General features: G+C 42.7%; 2 protein-coding genes and 1 long non-coding RNA gene across 5 annotated transcripts; 2 read left to right on the top strand and 1 right to left on the bottom strand.

Moving 5' to 3' along the window:
* Nucleotides 1-67: 67 nt before the first annotated feature.
* Nucleotides 68-5,467, top strand: LACS8 (AMP-dependent synthetase and ligase family protein). Of its 2 annotated transcripts, XM_089050332.1 has the most exons (13): nt 320-370; nt 599-639; nt 1,269-1,872; nt 1,989-2,069; nt 2,219-2,488; nt 2,858-2,989; nt 3,060-3,233; nt 3,337-3,566; nt 3,844-3,961; nt 4,327-4,458; nt 4,587-4,721; nt 4,829-5,035; nt 5,125-5,467. In XM_089050332.1, exons 3-13 carry the CDS (start codon nt 1,324-1,326, stop codon nt 5,287-5,289), a joined length of 2,193 nt encoding a protein of 730 aa, XP_088906458.1. In that variant the 5' UTR covers nt 320-370; nt 599-639; nt 1,269-1,323; the 3' UTR covers nt 5,290-5,467. The 2 variants fall into 2 exon arrangements, with proteins under 2 accessions (XP_008229784.2, XP_088906458.1); XM_008231562.3 differs by lacking the exon at nt 599-639 and having other exon boundaries at nt 68-370.
* A 54-nt stretch (nt 5,468-5,521) lies between these two features.
* On the bottom strand, nt 5,522-8,380 carry LOC103329132 (uncharacterized). The gene is made up of 6 exons (XM_008231565.3): nt 7,947-8,380; nt 7,151-7,296; nt 6,692-6,860; nt 6,422-6,520; nt 6,133-6,215; nt 5,522-6,033 (listed from the first exon to the last, which is right to left on the bottom strand). Exons 1-6 carry the CDS (start codon nt 8,343-8,345, stop codon nt 5,886-5,888), a joined length of 1,044 nt encoding a protein of 347 aa, XP_008229787.2. The 5' UTR covers nt 8,346-8,380; the 3' UTR covers nt 5,522-5,885.
* Nucleotides 8,381-8,449: 69 nt separating this feature from the next.
* LOC107881994 (uncharacterized) lies at nt 8,450-11,507 on the top strand. Of its 2 annotated transcripts, none has more exons than XR_016126079.1 (2): nt 8,450-9,576; nt 10,871-11,507. It is a non-coding gene; the product is annotated as an uncharacterized LOC107881994 (long non-coding RNA). The 2 variants fall into 2 exon arrangements; XR_016126080.1 differs by having other exon boundaries at nt 10,868-11,507.
* The last annotated feature ends 6,873 nt before the right edge of the window (nt 11,508-18,380 follow it).

Raw genomic sequence — 18,380 nt, 5'->3', positions numbered from 1 at the left:
TAACATATGCATAATCAGCATGCTGACTCGTTATTCTTGCGTCTCGTTGTAGCAGGGAGCTCGATTCTGGAAGTTTTTATTTTCTGAAATATCTCGATTTTGAAAGTTCTAAACTTGGACCGTGCGGTTATGACAAGTAAAATACCGAAACCAACCCTCACTGAGATTGGTCATCATCCCAAAGTCTATTAAATCAGACATGTCGTTTTCAATAATTTGTTAATATATCTGGGGGTATATACGTAAATGCGTCCCCAACCTTTGTCTTGCTGCCACCTTCATATGCTATGCTTTGCTTTGCTTTTTTCAAGCTCAAAGATCGAGCCTTTTTGATAGCATCCAAGGATTCGCTGGCTTTGAACTCAGAGAGGTGAATTTTTCGGCAAACCCATCCCTGTTTTTATGCTATTTTCTTGTGGTGATGATCACTGTGTGTTATTTGTGATAGGTGGTGTTTTCTTATAAGACTAGTTTTTAATTTTGTTGCAAGGTTGATTTGTTCTTGTTGATGAATAACATTTTCAGAGTCTTTTATGGATTTGGTGGTAATTGGAGTTTCTGTTTGACGTTTCACATTCAAATTTGTTCCTTGTGTTAGTTTATAGTGTGGTGGCTGTTCATCTTCATCATGTGCTGCGAGTGAGTATTTTGATCGAACCCAAAAGTTTTGCGGCATGGGGTTTGTGTTGTATTTGCTTTTCTGTTTTGAGAATTTCATTGTTTGTGATAACTCTCTGACTGATCCTACCTAACGATTCAAATGTTCTGACATCTGGGTTTCGATTAGTGGTGGTGTTGCTCTCAGAAGTTTCAATTTTTTTTTGGTTTAAATTAGAAATATGATCATCGTCTGGTCAGATATTCATTTTCCCAAAAGTATTGTTCGTTAATGAAGAATCATTTATTTCCTTAGTTTGATCATGAAGAATGCGTTAAGTTTTTTTATTTTATTTTTATTTTCTACAGAATAAGATGCGTTTCAAAGCTGGAAGTTGTTTGAAATCTGAATTCTGTTTGATATTTTGTAACCTGAAAGTCACAGAATTATGATGGAAGTTATCAAATTTCATTGACGATGATGTTATACTTCACATGCGTGCATTTCCTAATTTTTTTAATATATTTTTTTCATTTTGTCTGATTTAGTCATGCAGTGAGTGTGCATATGTTAGTTCTACACATAACTGTAGTTATACTAAAGATTAGACACTGCAATTGTTTCGAACATTAAAAATGATTTCCTTATTTAACAGTGTCATCTATTTTAGGTAACAATTTGGTCTATTCAGGAAGGAGTAAGTTCATTTTAATAAACATTCAGTGATGGAGAATTCTGAAGAAATTTTGTTTAACTCACCTGCCCAAGACGATTTGGTCATTGGAGATCAGTTGTCCGTTCTGAAAGGCTATGGGACATATGGCATTGTTGGTGCTGTTATTGTTGCCGTCCTTATACCTGTCTTGCTGTCCACTATTTTCACGGGAAAGAAAAGGGGGAAGCAAAGGGGAGTTCCAGCGGAAGTTGGTGGCGAGGCAGGTTACGCAATGCGCAATGCTCGGGTGACTGAGTTGATTGAAGTTCCTCAGAAAGGAGCCACAACTGTGGCAGCCCTGTTTGAGCTATCCTGTAAAAAGTATTCACAGAATCAATTTCTTGGAACAAGGAAGTTTATTGGAAGGGAATTTGTCACAGCTAGCGATGGAAGGAAGTTTGAGAAGCTTCACTTGGGAGATTATGAATGGCAAACTTACGGAGAAGTGTTTGATCGTGCTTGCAGCTTTGCTTCTGGGCTTATTAATCTAGGTCATAATGTGGATAGCCGTGCTGCAATTTTTTCAGATACATGCGCAGAGTGGTTGATAGCCTTTCAGGTCAAATTTTTTTTTTTAATGCCTGCATTGTGGTGTATGTTGTCCTTTCATTTATTTTTGTCTATGAAGTTGTGAGTGCACAGGCAGTTCTAAAAGTAGTTGGTTTTGGATTCCAGGGATGCTTCCGGCAGAATATTACTGTTGTTACTATTTATTCTTCACTAGGAGAGGACGCCCTAATTCACTCCCTCAATGAGGTTGGTGGTAAAATCACTGCTTTCCTGTTCTTCACGAGTTTATTTAACCCATGAACATATGGGTGATTTATATTATAAAAATTACACTGTATACCTAAAAAAAAAGAAACAGAGAACGTGGATGGTCCTCATATAGTGCTTTTTGACAGACCCAGGTATCGACATTGATCTGTGATGCCAAGCAGTTGAAAAAGCTGGCTGCAATAAGCTCAAGCCTAAACACCATTCAAAATGTTATTTATTTTGAAGATGAGGGAAGTTCAGATACTAGCATATCTGGAAGTATGAGCAATTGGAAAGTTGCATCCTTTTCTGAAGTTGAGAAGCTTGGACAGAAGAGTACGGTTCATCCAAGGTTACCTTCCAAAAATGATATTGCTGTTGTCATGTATACAAGTGGCAGTACAGGTCTACCAAAGGTTTGTTTCGCTTCCTGACCCTTATTGCAAATCTGTTGTTTGCTATTTGAGATCCAGAACAATCATATTTTGTAAATCTGTCCATTTGGCCATCTGTAGAAAATAGTATGTTGCTTTCTTTTGGATTGCAGATTCCCAAAGACAATATAGTTTAGAAACTTGAGTACTTAACTACTTATTATCATGTAAGAACTCATATGCAAATCCTTCTCCAAGTATTCAAAAGTCTTATCTATCTGGCAATGTGCCCATTCTCAAATCAACATTAGTTGAATAATGTACTGTAAAATATTGGAGCATGACTAGTTATTTTCTATTACCCAATGTTGTTCATTTTCCCTTAAATGATTTTAGTGTATAATGTTGTAGGGAGTCATGATAACTCATGGGAACATTGTAGCCACTACTGCAGCTGTTATGACAGTGGTTCCAAGTCTGGGTAGCACTGATGTATACTTGGCGTATTTGCCCCTAGCTCATGTATTCGAATTGGCTGCTGAGGTACCTTTGTTTTAATATTTGTATTACTACTTTACATTTGTTAAATTGTAATTATGATGTGGTTGTCCAGTCTGTGATGCTGGCTGCAGGTTGTTCAATTGGTTATGGTTCAGCATTGACTTTCACAGACACTTCAAATAAAATTAAGAAAGGAACCAAGGGAGATGCAACTATGTTAAAGCCAACCATCATGACAGCAGTTCCTGCTATTTTAGATCGTGTTCGAGATGGAGTTCTGAAAAAGGTGAAGTGGATATTATTCACCTTGTATGTGGTTGTTTAGCATCTGTGATTCAACCATATAGGTCTAAGATCCTTTCTAGGCTAATCACTTTGAAGTATTGTAGGTTGAGGAGAAAGGTGGGCTAGCAAAGAATCTTTTTAACCTCGGATTTAGACGGCGACTGGCAGCTGTAGAAGGAAGCTGGTTTGGGGCTTGGGGTTTGGAAAGGATGGTGTGGGATGCCGTTGTCTTCACAAAGATACGCTCAATACTCGGAGGACGCATTCGCTTTATGCTTTGTGGTGGTGCTCCATTGTCTGCTGAGTCACAGCGGTTCATCAATATCTGCATGGGGTAAGTGCGTTCTCATCTTGAGATAACCAGATAGTTGAACAAATAACCTCTCTTTTTTTCTTCATAGAGATTAATGCCAATAATTGAAGCGAACCCTCTATTTGATTAGGGTAAATGCATTTTCTGGGTGGAAAGTGCTTATGTGCTTATAATGTGTTGGGAGTAGTATCCGTACCTTTTTGTTTATCATTGTACAATTCATATTGTCACAAGTGTGCTGTTGATTCTAATCATGTGTAAAATGTAGTTAATTTTGCATGCCATGGTTTTTGAACAGGGCTCCTATTGGGCAAGGATATGGCTTGACAGAAACATTTGCTGGAGCTACATTTTCTGAGTGGGATGACACAACAGTGGGCCGTGTTGGCCCACCCCTTCCTTGTGGCTACATTAAGGTATATTAAATTACTTATTTTCTGGGAAAAAAGTCACTGAAAATTTATGACCAGAGCAGGATTTTTTAAAAGGAGAGTATTATCTGAGTGTCATGCCCAGCACATTATTCAGTTATTCTAGATTTTGTTGTGAGAGTACTGTCTTCCTTTTTATTCTTAGATGATTAGTCCTAATTGACTACTTCCTATGAGTATGAGAATATATGTTTATATCCGACTTTTAGTTTCAATTTCTGCAAGTTTCACTGGACAAAAGAAGACATGATATTGTAGATCTTATCAGGAATTTATGCGGTATATGTGTGTGATATACTAGGTAGGATTTAGAGTTGAATATTAAAGCTGTCTTTTATTTGATGATGCAGCTTGTTTCTTGGAAAGAAGGAGGATACTTGGCATCTGACAAGCCTATGCCTCGTGGGGAGATTGTAGTCGGGGGATTTAGTGTAACTGCTGGTTACTTTAAGAATCAAGAAAAGACTGATGAGGTGTATAAGGTGAATTCTCTAATGAGCCTGTATGCGTTTTTCTGTGTATGTGCATGTGTTTCATCATGATCTTCATTCATCACAGCCTGTAGATAGGGGCACTGAACTGATGATTGGTGACTCGTTACATGCTACAGGTTGATGAGAAGGGCATGCGCTGGTTTTATACAGGTGACATTGGAATGTTTCATCCTGATGGATGCCTTGAAATTATAGATAGGAAGAAGGATATCGTTAAACTCCAGCATGGAGAGTACATTTCCCTTGGAAAGGTGCGTTTAAAATTTATATATTATTTCTGGTAAATTATGTTGCCAGACAAAGCACCCTGTAACTTTCTGTGGGATGCTAATTACATTGGTCGCTGCCTTGCTTGCAGGTTGAGGCTTCGTTACAATTAAGTAATTACGTGGATAATATTATGGCATATGCAGATCCCTCCCACAACTACTGCATAGCTTTAGTTGTCCCCGCACGTCAGGCCCTTGAGAGGTGGGCCCAAGAAGCTGACATCAAATACAATGATTTTTCTGAGCTGTGTGGAAAAGCTGAAACAGTCACTGAGGTTCAGCAATCCCTCTCCAAGGTCTGTTCATCTTTACTTAATATCCACTAGATGATTGCTGAGAGTTGAGAGCCTTTTTGTCCAATCTAAATATGAAAAATCTTGTACAGGTAGCAAAGGCAGCAAAATTGGACAAGTTTGAAACTCCTGCAAAGATTCAGTTGCTGGCCGATCCATGGACACCCGAGTCTGGATTGGTTACTGCTGCTATGAAGATTAAGAGGGAACAGATCAAGTCCAAGTTCAAAAATGAGCTGCAGAAGTTGTATGCGTGAACAAGAATGGTTTAATGTGTTTCCCTAGGTTGCGCTATATATTTTGGTATTTGTTGGTCCAAAATTTTCTATATCTCAGTAATTTCAACGTTATTACTTTTGCACCTGAGATCATGTGTTCCGATCCCCCTACCCCGATATCACTTGTATAAAAAAGAACTGCTACTTCGAAGTTTTAGTTTGATGTGGTTGAATGGCATGAAAGAGGGAGCAAGCATGTTTCACATGATAGTTGGGAAGAAAAAATGCTAGAGCACAACTGCTGCCTAAGATAACTGAAAAGATTCTTGGTGCCTAATTACAATGACCATAAAAAGTACAAAACGGAAATGAGTTTCATATCCCTCAAACTTGGACATTGTTGGTAGAAACTACGTTGTTTAAATGGTAATTACAACATGCATCTAAAGCAATGTGAAAATCCTAATTCTAAGATGTGTTAAGCTACATCAAGCTTCAAGCATCTAATGAGTCTCCCATCAGAAGAAAGATCTGAGTTCCACTTGTATGAGAAGCTAATTGTGGTATGTATGACTGGGATAACATTAAAAATGTTTCTGAATGATTGTATACGTTCCTTGCCTGTAGAGTAAGCTTCATCCGTCTTCTTCATGGTGCAATTTCGGATTGGTAGGGCTCGGCGAATTAGCTTCTGTTGATAGAGATGGCCGTAAGACAAGATACAGAGCAGGGCCTATGAGTGGCACCAATGACACAAAGAGAAGCCAAGAACCTTTGTCAAACCTGCAAAAGAGCAAGTGTGTGAATATTGCGCCACAATAATCATTGCTAGAGGACTTTTGAACAGAAACTTAGGAGAAATGTAAACATCAAAACAATCACCATTTCCGGGACGTCATATCGTTATAGACCCAGAATGGAGCAAACGCAGATAGTAGAGTGAAATCAAGGCTCATCACATGGATCTGCATCATGAAGGTCCCAAATGTGGGACATTTTAGTGAGGTCTTGCATGTTTGCATTAAACTACTAATGATGAAAAAGAAGCACTTGAGCACATAAGTTACAGGAAAATGCAGACGTTCAATGTGTTGCATGATAGCCATCCTTTTCAAATACAAGAAACTAAAGAAATTCCGGTGAAATATGTGTTAATGGTTGAGTGACTTACAAATTTACTTCCATTGAAGTACTGATAATATTCCTTCCAGTCAGCCCCATCGGCTAGACCTGCATAGATAACGATGCCCAGTCCTGCAGCAAGTGATATCTGATGTGTAATGGAGTTACTTGCATTTTCCAAAACAAAGTGAAAAATCGATGTTACTGCAGTTATATTCAGCTATCATAAGTACAGCAACAATAACAGCTGCATGTTTAAATCAATCTTTTGATATATCACAAACAACATAAAAGCATGAAGAAGTGAGAAGTTTCTTACCCAAGCAGTTAATTTAGATTCAAGAAAGTTGAGAGGCCATTTTGTGAGCTCACTTTCATCAACGGGAGGTGGTGGTGGTCTCCAAAGCACAAAATAGGGAAGAAGAGCATACGCCCCACCAAAGAATGAAAGTATCAAGAAAGGCCAGACAGGAACTTTACTTTTTGAGCTACAAATAAAAGGATGGATAATTCAGATAAAATCCGATTGTGAAATATTGATGGACAGGAAACTTAAAGAACATTGCCACAGCTGCAGATACGATTATATAAAGAAGAGATGTAGCAATTCCTCCAAGAAAATACTGAATATATTAAGGGTGGAAATATCCAAGATTCATCTCAGATACACTACAAACGGAAATTAGAATCCTAATCACAAAACAAAAGGAAAATGGGGGCACAAGAAGTACATAACATCATCAAAGAATTGAATGAGAAGTAAAGAAAATAACATTACCTTCTCCCTGTTGGAAGCAGCAACATGCTATACACCAAAGGCCACAAACCCATTATGTACCAGACGGACACGAGAACTTCATTCATTCTGAAACCATCATCTCCCTTCAAATTCAAGAGTTTCTTTAAGAAATACATGTCTTGTGACTGAAAAAATTAAAGGACCATCCGTTAAGAATACGAAATGTGGGATGATAGAAAAGCTTGTTTTGTAGTCGTTGCAAAGATCAAATGAATAACAGGGACTTCAAATGTTTGTGGACGTGCTCTCACTGTCTCACACCAGTTTACTTAGAAGAAAGAAATAGTTAAATAAAAAATTTACTCCAGCTAGGGATTATTGGTTTTTCCATATTCATGATTTAGGACAGCAGAATGAAGGAGAACCAGAAGCTATAATTCATCTTAGGAAGGACAGTCAGCCATGAAATCATAAAATAACATCCTCAGCTAGGGATTCTTCCTCAAATCCAAAGCAACAACATTTGAACAGTTTCACTTGTTGCTTTTAATAGTGTCTTAGACATAAGTAATCATTTCAGATTGGAACGTTATTCTCTCAATACAAGAAATTAAACCTTCTAAAGGTAATTTAGTGAGCAGAAAAAAAAATAAGTAGAACAACAACAATAGCATAAATTGCAATGAAATGTCTTTGCTTCTAGCTACAACTACTTCAACAAAGCAGATCGAATTCTGGCTCATTAAGTTGCGAAGAAATGAAATACTAAACCCGTCATACTAAACAAAAGAACTTATATATATATATATATTAAAAATTCATAATTCTACAATACCGGGGTCTGGTCTGGAGCAAGATTGAAGACATAGTACAGCAGTGCACCCCACAACACAAAGAGAAAAACTGAGGTTGTCCAGCTCCCTCCATCAGCACCATTTTCACTCTTACCAAGTTCACTTTCCAAGGAAGCACTCTCGTTCAGAACTGGGTCTTCTGGTTTCTCACTATTTAAGGTACTCTGACAAATTTGAAGAGGACCCTTTTGAAATGTAAAGATTGAAGTTTTACCATTGTGGGTTCCAGAAAAGATTGAAACTTTTGAGGTTATTTTGGAATGTGAAATTCTGGGCTTGAGGTTTTGGGTTTGTAATGAAGTTCTGAAAGTTGGGTTTTTGAGAGGAAGAGATGGGAAGGTGGAGAAGTTGCAGCAGATGAGGTTGGCATTAGCCAACATGTTGGAAGATTGAAAGATTATAGGATTTTGATATTCCAATTCATGCTGTTGCTTTTTAGTAGTGAGCTGAGTCTACCAAAACGGTGTCGTCTTAAAGTTTCAGACCATGATAAGAAAGGTCAAAGCGCTCCTTTAATAACTGCAAAAACGACCACAAACCAATAACCTCAGATAAGACACTTCTTTTTACTCTGGCTTTGGATAGCCATGGCTGAAGCTTCAAGAGTTCTGCAAACCACTCTCATTCCCAGTTTCCATTCACAACACAAACTCTCACATTTCAAAATTTCCGTAGAAACCGAAATTCAGTGCTCAGTCTCCACATGTGACAGCACCAGAAACAGAGTGAACCGGAAGATCCATGGGCCTGTGACATTGATTCCTTGTAAAACGCTTCTCCTTTACAGAAATGGCTGACTGTGTCAGGCCATCCACCCCAGAAAATAGCCATATACAAAGTTGAAGAGGGGGAGAGAGGACTTGTGCTGTGCCTCCTATTTTTTATTTATTTATATTTTTACTTTTGATCACTGCAGAATCAGTAAGGTTTTCTTTAGAAAATTTGTTGGAGAGTTACTCACTTTCTTTTTCTCTTAATTAGAAAAGTGATTTGGCAGCCAGTAATTATGTGCACCTGTATTGGAATTGGGCACTACAACACAACTTTTTCTCTCCCTATGATGTTTGTGCTTGTGTGTTTTTGAATGTTGGGAGTGGACTTGTGGCATCAATGAACTTTTGAGTATAGTATTCTTCAAAGCTCTGATTCTTCCTTCATTTGAGTTTTTTGAGATATATTATTCTCAACTTGATAATAATGTTCTTGTGACTTGATGATCTTATAACTAATGGATTGGCTATTTCTTCCTATCTCTGGTGCAGATACAATGATTTCAGGTTTAGGAATTCTCCAAGTATCCTGCTTTATTTCCTGAAGAGGTATTAAACTTATATTGCAACTGAGGCTTATGTGTATACACACACATACGTGCTGGAACAACCTCCTATTACCACTCTTGGAAAGCTTGTCAACATTGCTCTTTTCAGAGCCAGATCAGTTTGCAATCAATTATCTGCACACCCATTTTACAACTTCTCTGGATTCTAAAATACTATTTTGAATTAGGTTCTGTTGATAGTAGTGGCCGTAAGACGAGATACAAAGCAGGGCCTAGGAGTGGCACCAATGATAAAAATAGAAGCCAAGAGCCTTTGTCAAACCTGCAAAAAGGTAAGTGTTTGAATATTATGCCACAATAACTATTGCTGGAGGAATCTAGAACTTGAACTTAGGAGAAATATAAACATCAACAAAACAATCACCATTTCGGGGAAGTCATAGGAGAATGAAATCAAGGCTCATCACGTGAATCTGCGTCATGGGAGTTCCAAAATGTGGCACAATTCAGTGAGATGTTCACGTTTGCATTACACTATATATGAGGAAAAAGAAACAAGCCTTTACTTGAGCTAATAACTTAGTTATGTGTACATGCGAGCATACCATGACTAAGGCCGAACCAGAAAATGTTTAAGTTTCAAGTATTTTCAGAACGTCAACGTATTGCATTATTGGTAGGTTATGATCTACTTTTTAACCATATAGTTTTCCTGTGTGAGAGAATAATAGCCAATCTTTTTCAGATATGAGAAACTAAAGAAGTACCTCTGAAATATATGTGTTGATGGTTGAGTGACTTACAAATTTACTTTCATTGAAGTAATGGTAATATTCCTTCCAGTCAGCCCCATTAGCTAGACTTGGATAGATCACTATACCCAGTCCTGCAGCAAGTATTATCTGATGCGTAATGGAGTTACTTGCATTTTCCAAAACAAATTGAAAAATCAATGTTACTGCATATCATTAGTAAAACAACTATAATCAACCAGCTTTAGGTCAATTATGCTAATAAATTCCGGCTGCCACTGCAGTTATCATCATTTATCTATGACTAAATACAACATAAAAGAAGGGAGAAATAAGGGAAAAACATCAATGATGCTGCTCTCAAGATCAATTGAATGTTTCTCTCCGGGTGTCATTAGTTACACCCCCCATAACACATTAACTTATAAACAGGGGTAGTTTTGGAATCCGAAAAATACAATAAATCAGATTTTAAGTTATGTTAGGTAACTTGCTTAGTTGGATCCTAGTCATCGGGTATTATTTGAAAAAATTGGGCATTTTAAATAGAAAACTAAAGGAAAGGGTTGTAGGTGATTTAAAATGAATTTTATGGGTCTAAGCTCAATTTACTATAAAATAAATCACTTACAACTACAGTAAAAACATGGTATTCAATCTTGTATGCTTGACTGGCCAAGTTCAAAATAAAATTTCATCGAAGTCTGTCATTACCGATGTTATTTCCAATCATGAATTTATCCATGCGAAAATTTTAGTACAGATCTGATGCATAATCTAAAGAAAGATTTAAGATATAAGAGAAACTGAAGATAGTGTAATGCTATTCAAGAATAGTTGGCTTAAGCAAGTTGAAAAATTCCTGCTGCAGCAGTTAATTTAGATTCCAGAAAGTTGAGAGGCCATCTTCTGAGCTCACTTTCATCAATAAGAGGTGGTGGCGGTCTCCGAAGTACAAAATAGGGCAGAAGAGTGTATGCCCCGGCCAAGTATGAAACTATCAAGAACGGCCAGACAGGAACTTTGCTTTTGGAGCTGCAAATGAAAGGATAGATAGTGTTTACACCATAATCAACCGAGCATATCCAGCCTCAAAGCGACTAGAACCAAAGGCACACACGCCTTCTTCCATGCCGAAGGAAGACAAGCTCCCGACTGCCGAAGCTCCCAAATTGCCAAACCTACTTTACAAGACACGTGTCACTACCACAACGACTTGAACAAAGTCCCACATCGGAAATCTACACAAACCTCCCACTTTCACCTCCCTATAAATAGGGAGTAGTATCCATGTGAAAAGGGGACTTCCTCTCTCCACTTAAAAGAGGATCCGGGTCTCAGAGCTAGACCCTAGGGCTGGGGACTCTCTCCTAGATCCCTGGCCTGGGCATCTCACTTGTTATCTTTATATTCAGGTCCAACCTCATGTACAAATGTAATCATACACCATTATAATGAGAGAATACTTCTTTGTGGACGTAACCCATTCATTAAGGGTGAACCACGTATATCTTGTCTTCTTTACATTTATCGCTTGCCCAAGTCTTTACACACATGCTTAAGGTCCTCACCTTCATTCATCATCCATCACACCTCATCACTAAGTTGGACTTAATCTTGGCCCAACCATTTTGAGCATCAACAGTTTGGCGCCGTCTGTGGGAATCGACACAAAAGGCTTCTGTCGTTCTCCCCTTCTTCAATGCCCTTCGGCACCACATCATCATTTAACGCAAATTTTGTGTTGCCTTCAGCACCCACGTGCCTATCCACATCTTGTGTTGTCTCTGGCACCATCGTGCCTAGTCACATTGCCTTACGACATGCGAGCTTGGTGTTGCCTCCGGCACCCTCGTGCTTAGTCACATCGCCTTGCGACACGTGAGCTTGGTGTTGCCTCCGACACCCTCGTGCCTAGTCACATCGCCTTGCGACACGCAAGCTTTGTGTCCCCTTAGGCACCCTCGTGCCTAGCCACATTGTCTTGCGACATGCGAACTTTGTGTTGCCTCCAGCACCCTCGTGCCTAGTCACAATGCCTTACAACATGCCATCTTTGTGTTGCCTTCGGCACCTTGTCGTCATTCAGCTTGAGTGATGCCTTTCGACACCTCATCATCATTCAAAGCAAGCAATGCCTAAAGCACCTCGTCATCATGAGGCGCATGCGATGCCTTCGGCAAAACCTCTCTGATATGAGCGACGCCCACGTACATCCTCACCACAAGATAAGATCTCTCTTCTTACATATAAATATTGCATATGAATAATAGCTGCCCAGGTACCCAATTCAACTAGAGTACCACTTTGCATGCTTGCATGGCTAGGAACGAGCCATTAATTCAATCCGAATGAAGGTTCATGAAATTCACTTCCGAAGGCACCCCATGCCACGGAGAGAAATCAAGACCTCTAATGGCACGGACACTGGAGCTAGCCTCTTTTCCCTCCGGACCCTGCTAAATGTCAAAACAAGCTCAAAGGAGGGGGTGTCTTCAAACCTATTTACCTCCACGGAGGCCCAGCTCCAAACTCACCTGAGCTAAAGCACCAAGGGGCACACAAGGATGAACTCCAAGTCCTCATAACCCAAGATCCAACTCCAAGACCACTCGAGCTACAACACCAAGTCACTAACACGTGAAGCCCAACTCCAAAACAGGCTCGGCTCCAAGCCTCTCGAACCTCAACAAGCCTTGGAGGCTCGAAGAAAATCACCAAACGGCAGGTCCTGTGGAGAAGTGAAATGGACCTCACATGACTCACCAAAATTGAAGCGGAATCTCAATGACCCAGCTACTTTCTGAAAATATTTAGCCACAATGGGAAGGCCCACCTCAAGGGATTCTGCTTGTGCCTAGCCAACATAGCCCAACCCCTTATAAGAGTTTGCGCCCCAGGCCCGGCTCCAAGGCTTGACAAAAGCCTAAGATCCAGGACACATAATACTATACTCTCGGAAATCCAAGATTGCCAGTACTTGAATACCGAATGGCCACTCTTACATTCATGGCCCGACTCAGAGCCCGACCTCAAATTGCATGCAAAATGTGAGCATTTCGAATGGCAAAATCTGATGGCTCACCTCCTTCAAAATCAGCCCGACCCTGAAACTATGCCACGCTCCGAATGATCCAGCCCATTTCAACAACGCAAGGCTAAGTCGAAAAACTCACGACTTTCTTGCCGAAGCTTTGAAGGCCCGGCCACCAAAAGGCTTGCTGAAGGCCTAAGTATTCGCAAGGTACTTAGGGTACCAACAACAACAACAACGAACAACAACAACAACAACAACAAAATTGGCTATACTTTGCATGGCTTGCGTGGCTATACTTTGCATGGCTTGCAACACTCACCAAATTCTACTCCTTGCCCAAGCTATGCTGACCCAGCTCCAATCAACGCCAAAACACTTTGCCTTGACAAAGTACTGATTGGACCAACACCAAAAGCCACAGCTAAGCTTACCCCGTGGCTTAGCTCAAAAGCCCAGCTCAACCAAAGGACTACGCAAACAAAAATTTTGCTCAAGGCACCCGACCTCTTGAGCCCGACTCCACGAATTTCACACGGCCCGACTTCAAAGCCACACTGACTCCAAAGTGACACTTGCCCAAAGTCGAGCGAGAGATCAAGCTATGACCCACTCGGCTGGCTTCAAACATCGCAAACATCAGTGGGTCGACTTCCTTGCGAAACTAGAACGGCATGGATCACGGGTTAGCTCGACTCGAGCCCGACTTCAATTTGAAGCCGACATCCATTCTCCTTTTGGACCAAGATCAACACTCTGTTTATAGTAAAGCCTAGCTCACACCACGACCACGAGCCCGGTTCCAACTCTCAAATACCTCGTCAACCTACGAAGGCTTGCTCTAACCCAATTCCAGGCTCCAAATGATACCCACCGAAGGTCTAGTGAAAACAAGACCCGGCTTACCCTTGCTTCCTAGCCCTCTTGCCGAACCCAGTGCGGAACCTTGCTAAAACTTCACAATGGCCCGACTCCACGTGTGGCCCGGCTCCCAAGACCCAGCCTGTTGAGGGCCTAGCTCTCGGACAGAGACAATTTTCACCAAGGCTGTAGAAAATCCAGCACCCTTGCCGAGCGGCAAGGAGCGTGCAAATGTATTTGGGAGCCTCAAAACAATACTTTGTTGCCAAAGCCTAGCCTAAAGCTTGCTGGACGTGGACACTCGATTCGCCGCCCGACTATAAAGCCTAGCTCAAAAATCCACAACCCAGGAGCGACGGTCCAACTACCCGACTCTAAGAAAACTCACGGCTCCGGGCCTTCTTGCTGAAGCGGTGCTCACACTGTGATGATCACGAAGCCCGGCTCTAAATTCCAGCCCACACTCACGTCAGAATATGATCAAGACACCCGACTCTTATGCACCTCCGGGACCCAGCTCCAAGACCTCAATATGGTTTTGTCGAAGGATTCCACAAGGACCAGCTCAAACTTCTCCTTCAGATGCTTCAAACTCACCATGGTTTCAGCAGACCCTCACGAAGCTAGCACAGACACAGCCGAAAATAATTTTCAATTCACCCTTGCCCGAGCAGCAGGGCCTAAGCTGAAATCGGGGACTCGAAACTCACTCCACAGCTGATGCTCTTTTTGGAGAGGGTCAACTTAGAGATAGGGATTGTCCTTAGCAAGAGAAGGGTTTGGGCCTTGATGAGGCTAACTGCAAAGACAAAGATAGGAGAAGCGATCGTTAAGCGGACACGGTGTGGTGCCGGCGAAGGCTCTCCGATGCTAGTCATAGGGTAGTGACTTTCGCATAAATGTGATAATAGTGAGAGAGAGAAGTTACCCTTTTTCTTGGTTACTGTTCCTATTTATAGGGAAGTAAAAGTAGGAGGTTTGCACAAAGTTCCGATGTGGGACTTTGTGCAAGTTGTTGTGATGATGACACGTGTCTCCTGTGTTTAAGGTTTGGAAGTTCGGAGCTTCGGCAGGTGGTTGTCCCTTCGGAAGAGCATCTCCCTTTGGTAGGGAGGAAGGCACGTCTACCTTGGTGTTTTAGTCATGCTAGTAGTCCCCCAAATTGTCAATCAAGAAGTGGCTTCTGGTTTGGGAACTTGTGAAGAGTTTGTGTAATTCAACCAAGCGTGTCAGCGTGGCGGGTGCTGAAGGTAGTCCCCTAGTCCCCCAAGTTTGGAAACTAGAAGACATCTTTTTTTTTTTGGGCGGTCAAGGGGTGCGAAGGTGGCCTTAGAAGGAAGGTATGGCGTCACGGTACCTTAGAGGGAAGGTGTGGCGTCACCGCGAGGTTTCCTTTCAAGCGAAGGGCCTTCGAAGGAAGGTGTGGCGTCATCATGCCTTCCGAAGGAAGGTGTGGCGTCATTGCGTGTCGCGAGGGTTCGTCCAAGCCGGAAGGAGCCTTAGAAGGAAGGTGTGGCGTCATCATGCCTTCCAAAGGAAGGTGTGGCGTCACGCGAGTCTCCTTCCAAGCCGGAAGGAGCCTTAGAAGGGAAGGTGTGGCGTCATCGTGCCTTCAGAAGGAGGTGTGGCGATGGTATAAAGCGTCGGGCATGGAAATCGAGCGTCCCCACGGTATAATGAGTTATTGCTTGGAGCAAGAATCGAGGGGTCCTTCGTATGCCTTTAAAAGATTGTGGAGGGCTGAAGGAATGAGCACTTGAGTTTTGAAAGATTTTGTAGAGCGAGAAAGGGCGATTTCCGATAGGATCGAGGTAGGCGGAGCGATTTCCGGCGAGACGGGAAAAGGTGCCCTCGTGAGCTAGGCGATTTCCGGCAACCGTGGACGGTGGTGATAACAAGGTATGCCTTGTATTCTTCCTCCCTTTCTGGATTGAAATGCCCCTTTTGCTTGAGTTTTTCATGAATTTGGTATGAACGTAGATGAACTTTCATGAACATATTAAGAACATGCCTAGGCTCCTGTTTTCAATCTTCGCATGCCCCTTAGTTTCCATTTTTGTGTTTGTAGATGTCTGATAATTCTGAAAGGGAAAGTCAAAGCTCTCCAAGTCCTCATGCCTTCAGTGAGGAAGACTTTGAGAGTGGTAGCCATGATGAAGACTTGGGTACTGATGGGGAAATACTTCTGAGTGCAGGCGTGTGGTGGAGGGGTTGATAGTGGAAGGAAATAGAGTTGGGGGAGAGGAGCAGTCAAGGAGTTTTGGGGGAGAAGCTTATAGGGAGATGCAAAGGAACTATGTGACCCTAGAAGCTTATGCAAACCGGGTGTTGGGGATAACCCGGCACCAGAGGCTAGTGCAAGTGGTGGGCCATCGGGGTGTGGTACGGTGGTAGTAGCATCCGTCGATGTGGGCATTCCAATAGGGGTTCCACTACAGAAGAAAAATATGATGAGTCAGTATGATCTAGAGTCAGAAGGCAAATTATCGATACAGGTTGTGTGGGGCTGAGGTTGCCCATACCTACCGGCGGCTAGATACCCCCGAGGGTTGCGTTATGGTGTTCTCGACCATGTACAAACATGGATTGAGGTTACCATTGCATCATAGGGTGCAAATGATGCTTTCGGTGGGCTATGCCTGGCGATATAATCCCAATTTAGGTGTATACTACAGGGTGTACATAGCATGGTGGTTGGCGAAGCGAGGAGCCCTCCTTTGGCAGATTCATGCATCTGTACTCGGTGTCCGAGCAACAGGCAACTTTGGTGATGGTACAGTCAAGCTGTCGAAAGCGAAGGAGAGAGGATACTTTATAGGGCAACCACCATCGTCCCAGAAGACGTGGCGGAATCGGTGGTTCTTTGCCTTTGGTGATTGGGAGTGCTGGCCTGGGAGGACTGTCAGCGAACATGTGCCTACCCACTTTCAATCTATAGGTCTTTGGTTATAACTTCTGTCTTTGTGTTGAATGTGATGGTATGAATATGTATTATCGTCCGAAGCTTGGGAAAGCTAACACCTTTGTCCATGTGCAGGTTCTGTGAAGTGTAGGCCAGTGTCTAGGGAGGAAGAGGAAGAGATAGAGTGGTGAGGAGATAGGTGCCCAGGCGCGTGGTGAAGAATATTGTGGCCTTGACTCTTCTTCTCGATCGGGGTTGCTTCAAGGAAGTAAGTATTGGCCCACTCCCTCCCTTTTATATGTTTGTTTTTGTATATCTGCTCACCTTTGCTTGGTTTTGTTTTTGCATGGTGAGGCGCGAAGAAGGTGGTGGCCGTGGTTGAGTCGTCACCGAAGGTGGTGGTGAATCGGAGGAGAGGCAACAAAAGTTGCAAGAGAGAAGAGAGAAAGCGGGCCAATAGGGCCAAGAAGCGAGCAAAGGGGCGCCCGATGCCGAGGGCAGCCGGGGCTGGAAGCGGCCTCGGACGGAAGAGGATGGTGTTGCCGGGTGGAGAAAAGCGGAGGGACTGAGTCTTGATCGAGGATGTCATGGGTGTATGATGCTGCCGCCGTTCGACCTAGATCCCCACCCAGCCGCTCGAGATGGAGGAGCTATTCCTGCAGTCTGAGGATATAGACTTTGCCTCGGTTCGGCGGGAGGCGAATGAGGTAACCCTGGCCATGCATCGCGGAAGTGCCTCTTGTCAGCGCCTTCTGGCCGGGTCAAGATTGATCTTTGGGAGCTCGCTCGGACCAAGGTCACAGTTTCTCCAATCGGGTCCAGAAGGCGGTGCTTTCTACCGCCAATGTAAGTAGTCTGTGCCTTTAACTTTCTAATAGTGCAATTACGATCTAGCTCATGAACATACCTTTATTGCAGGCTTTTGGGGATATGTACCTCACCTAGCAGGCGGAGAGAGAGGTGGACTTGGCTAGACGCCATTCTCGCAGACAGCCAAGGCTCTGCGAGGCTCAGGCGCCATCCGGGAGAGGAATGTGCTGTGAAGGTGGGGAGGCTGGAGCGGGAACTAAAGGAGACAACCGGCGGCTAGGCGGTGGAGAGGCTAGGCTCGAGTGAGAGGAGGAGGACCGAGGAGCTGGCGTGGCTCGTCGAGCGGTGGAGAGTACGAGGCTCGGGCGGGTTCAAGAGTCTTGTCTTTGGATCGATGGTCGAGGAAGCGGTATGGGTGGGGCGGTTGCGAGGTTTAATCGAGTTGGATATAAACCGACACGGTGGTGTTCCCTCCCATTCCTTCGGTCGGGAGTCCTTTTGCAGCCACTCCGTCTGCCAGAGGCTCGAGTCCTTAGGAGGTGAGGCGAGGAGTGCGGATGCTAGCGGAGGGAGTCGACCGTGGATCGACATTCTGCGAGAAGGAGGCGGATGATCACGCCGATGCTTGAGGGCTTGTGTATATTTTTTGTTATGATGTAACCAGTTGTTATAGACGTAGTCTTTTGACATGTATAGATATTGCCTGCCTAAAGGCGGGTTACTTTGATTTTATGATAGCCTGGTACCCTTTTGCCTTATGCATTCTGCTAAGTCTTT

The sequence above is a fragment of the Prunus mume genome, linkage group LG4 (genome assembly GCF_029339155.1).
Source record: "Prunus mume cultivar Tortuosa linkage group LG4, ASM2933915v1, whole genome shotgun sequence".
Lineage (NCBI taxonomy): Eukaryota > Viridiplantae > Streptophyta > Magnoliopsida > Rosales > Rosaceae > Prunus > Prunus mume.
Note: the sequence above shows the minus strand (reverse complement) of the source record. Positions and strands in the feature narration are given on the sequence as shown.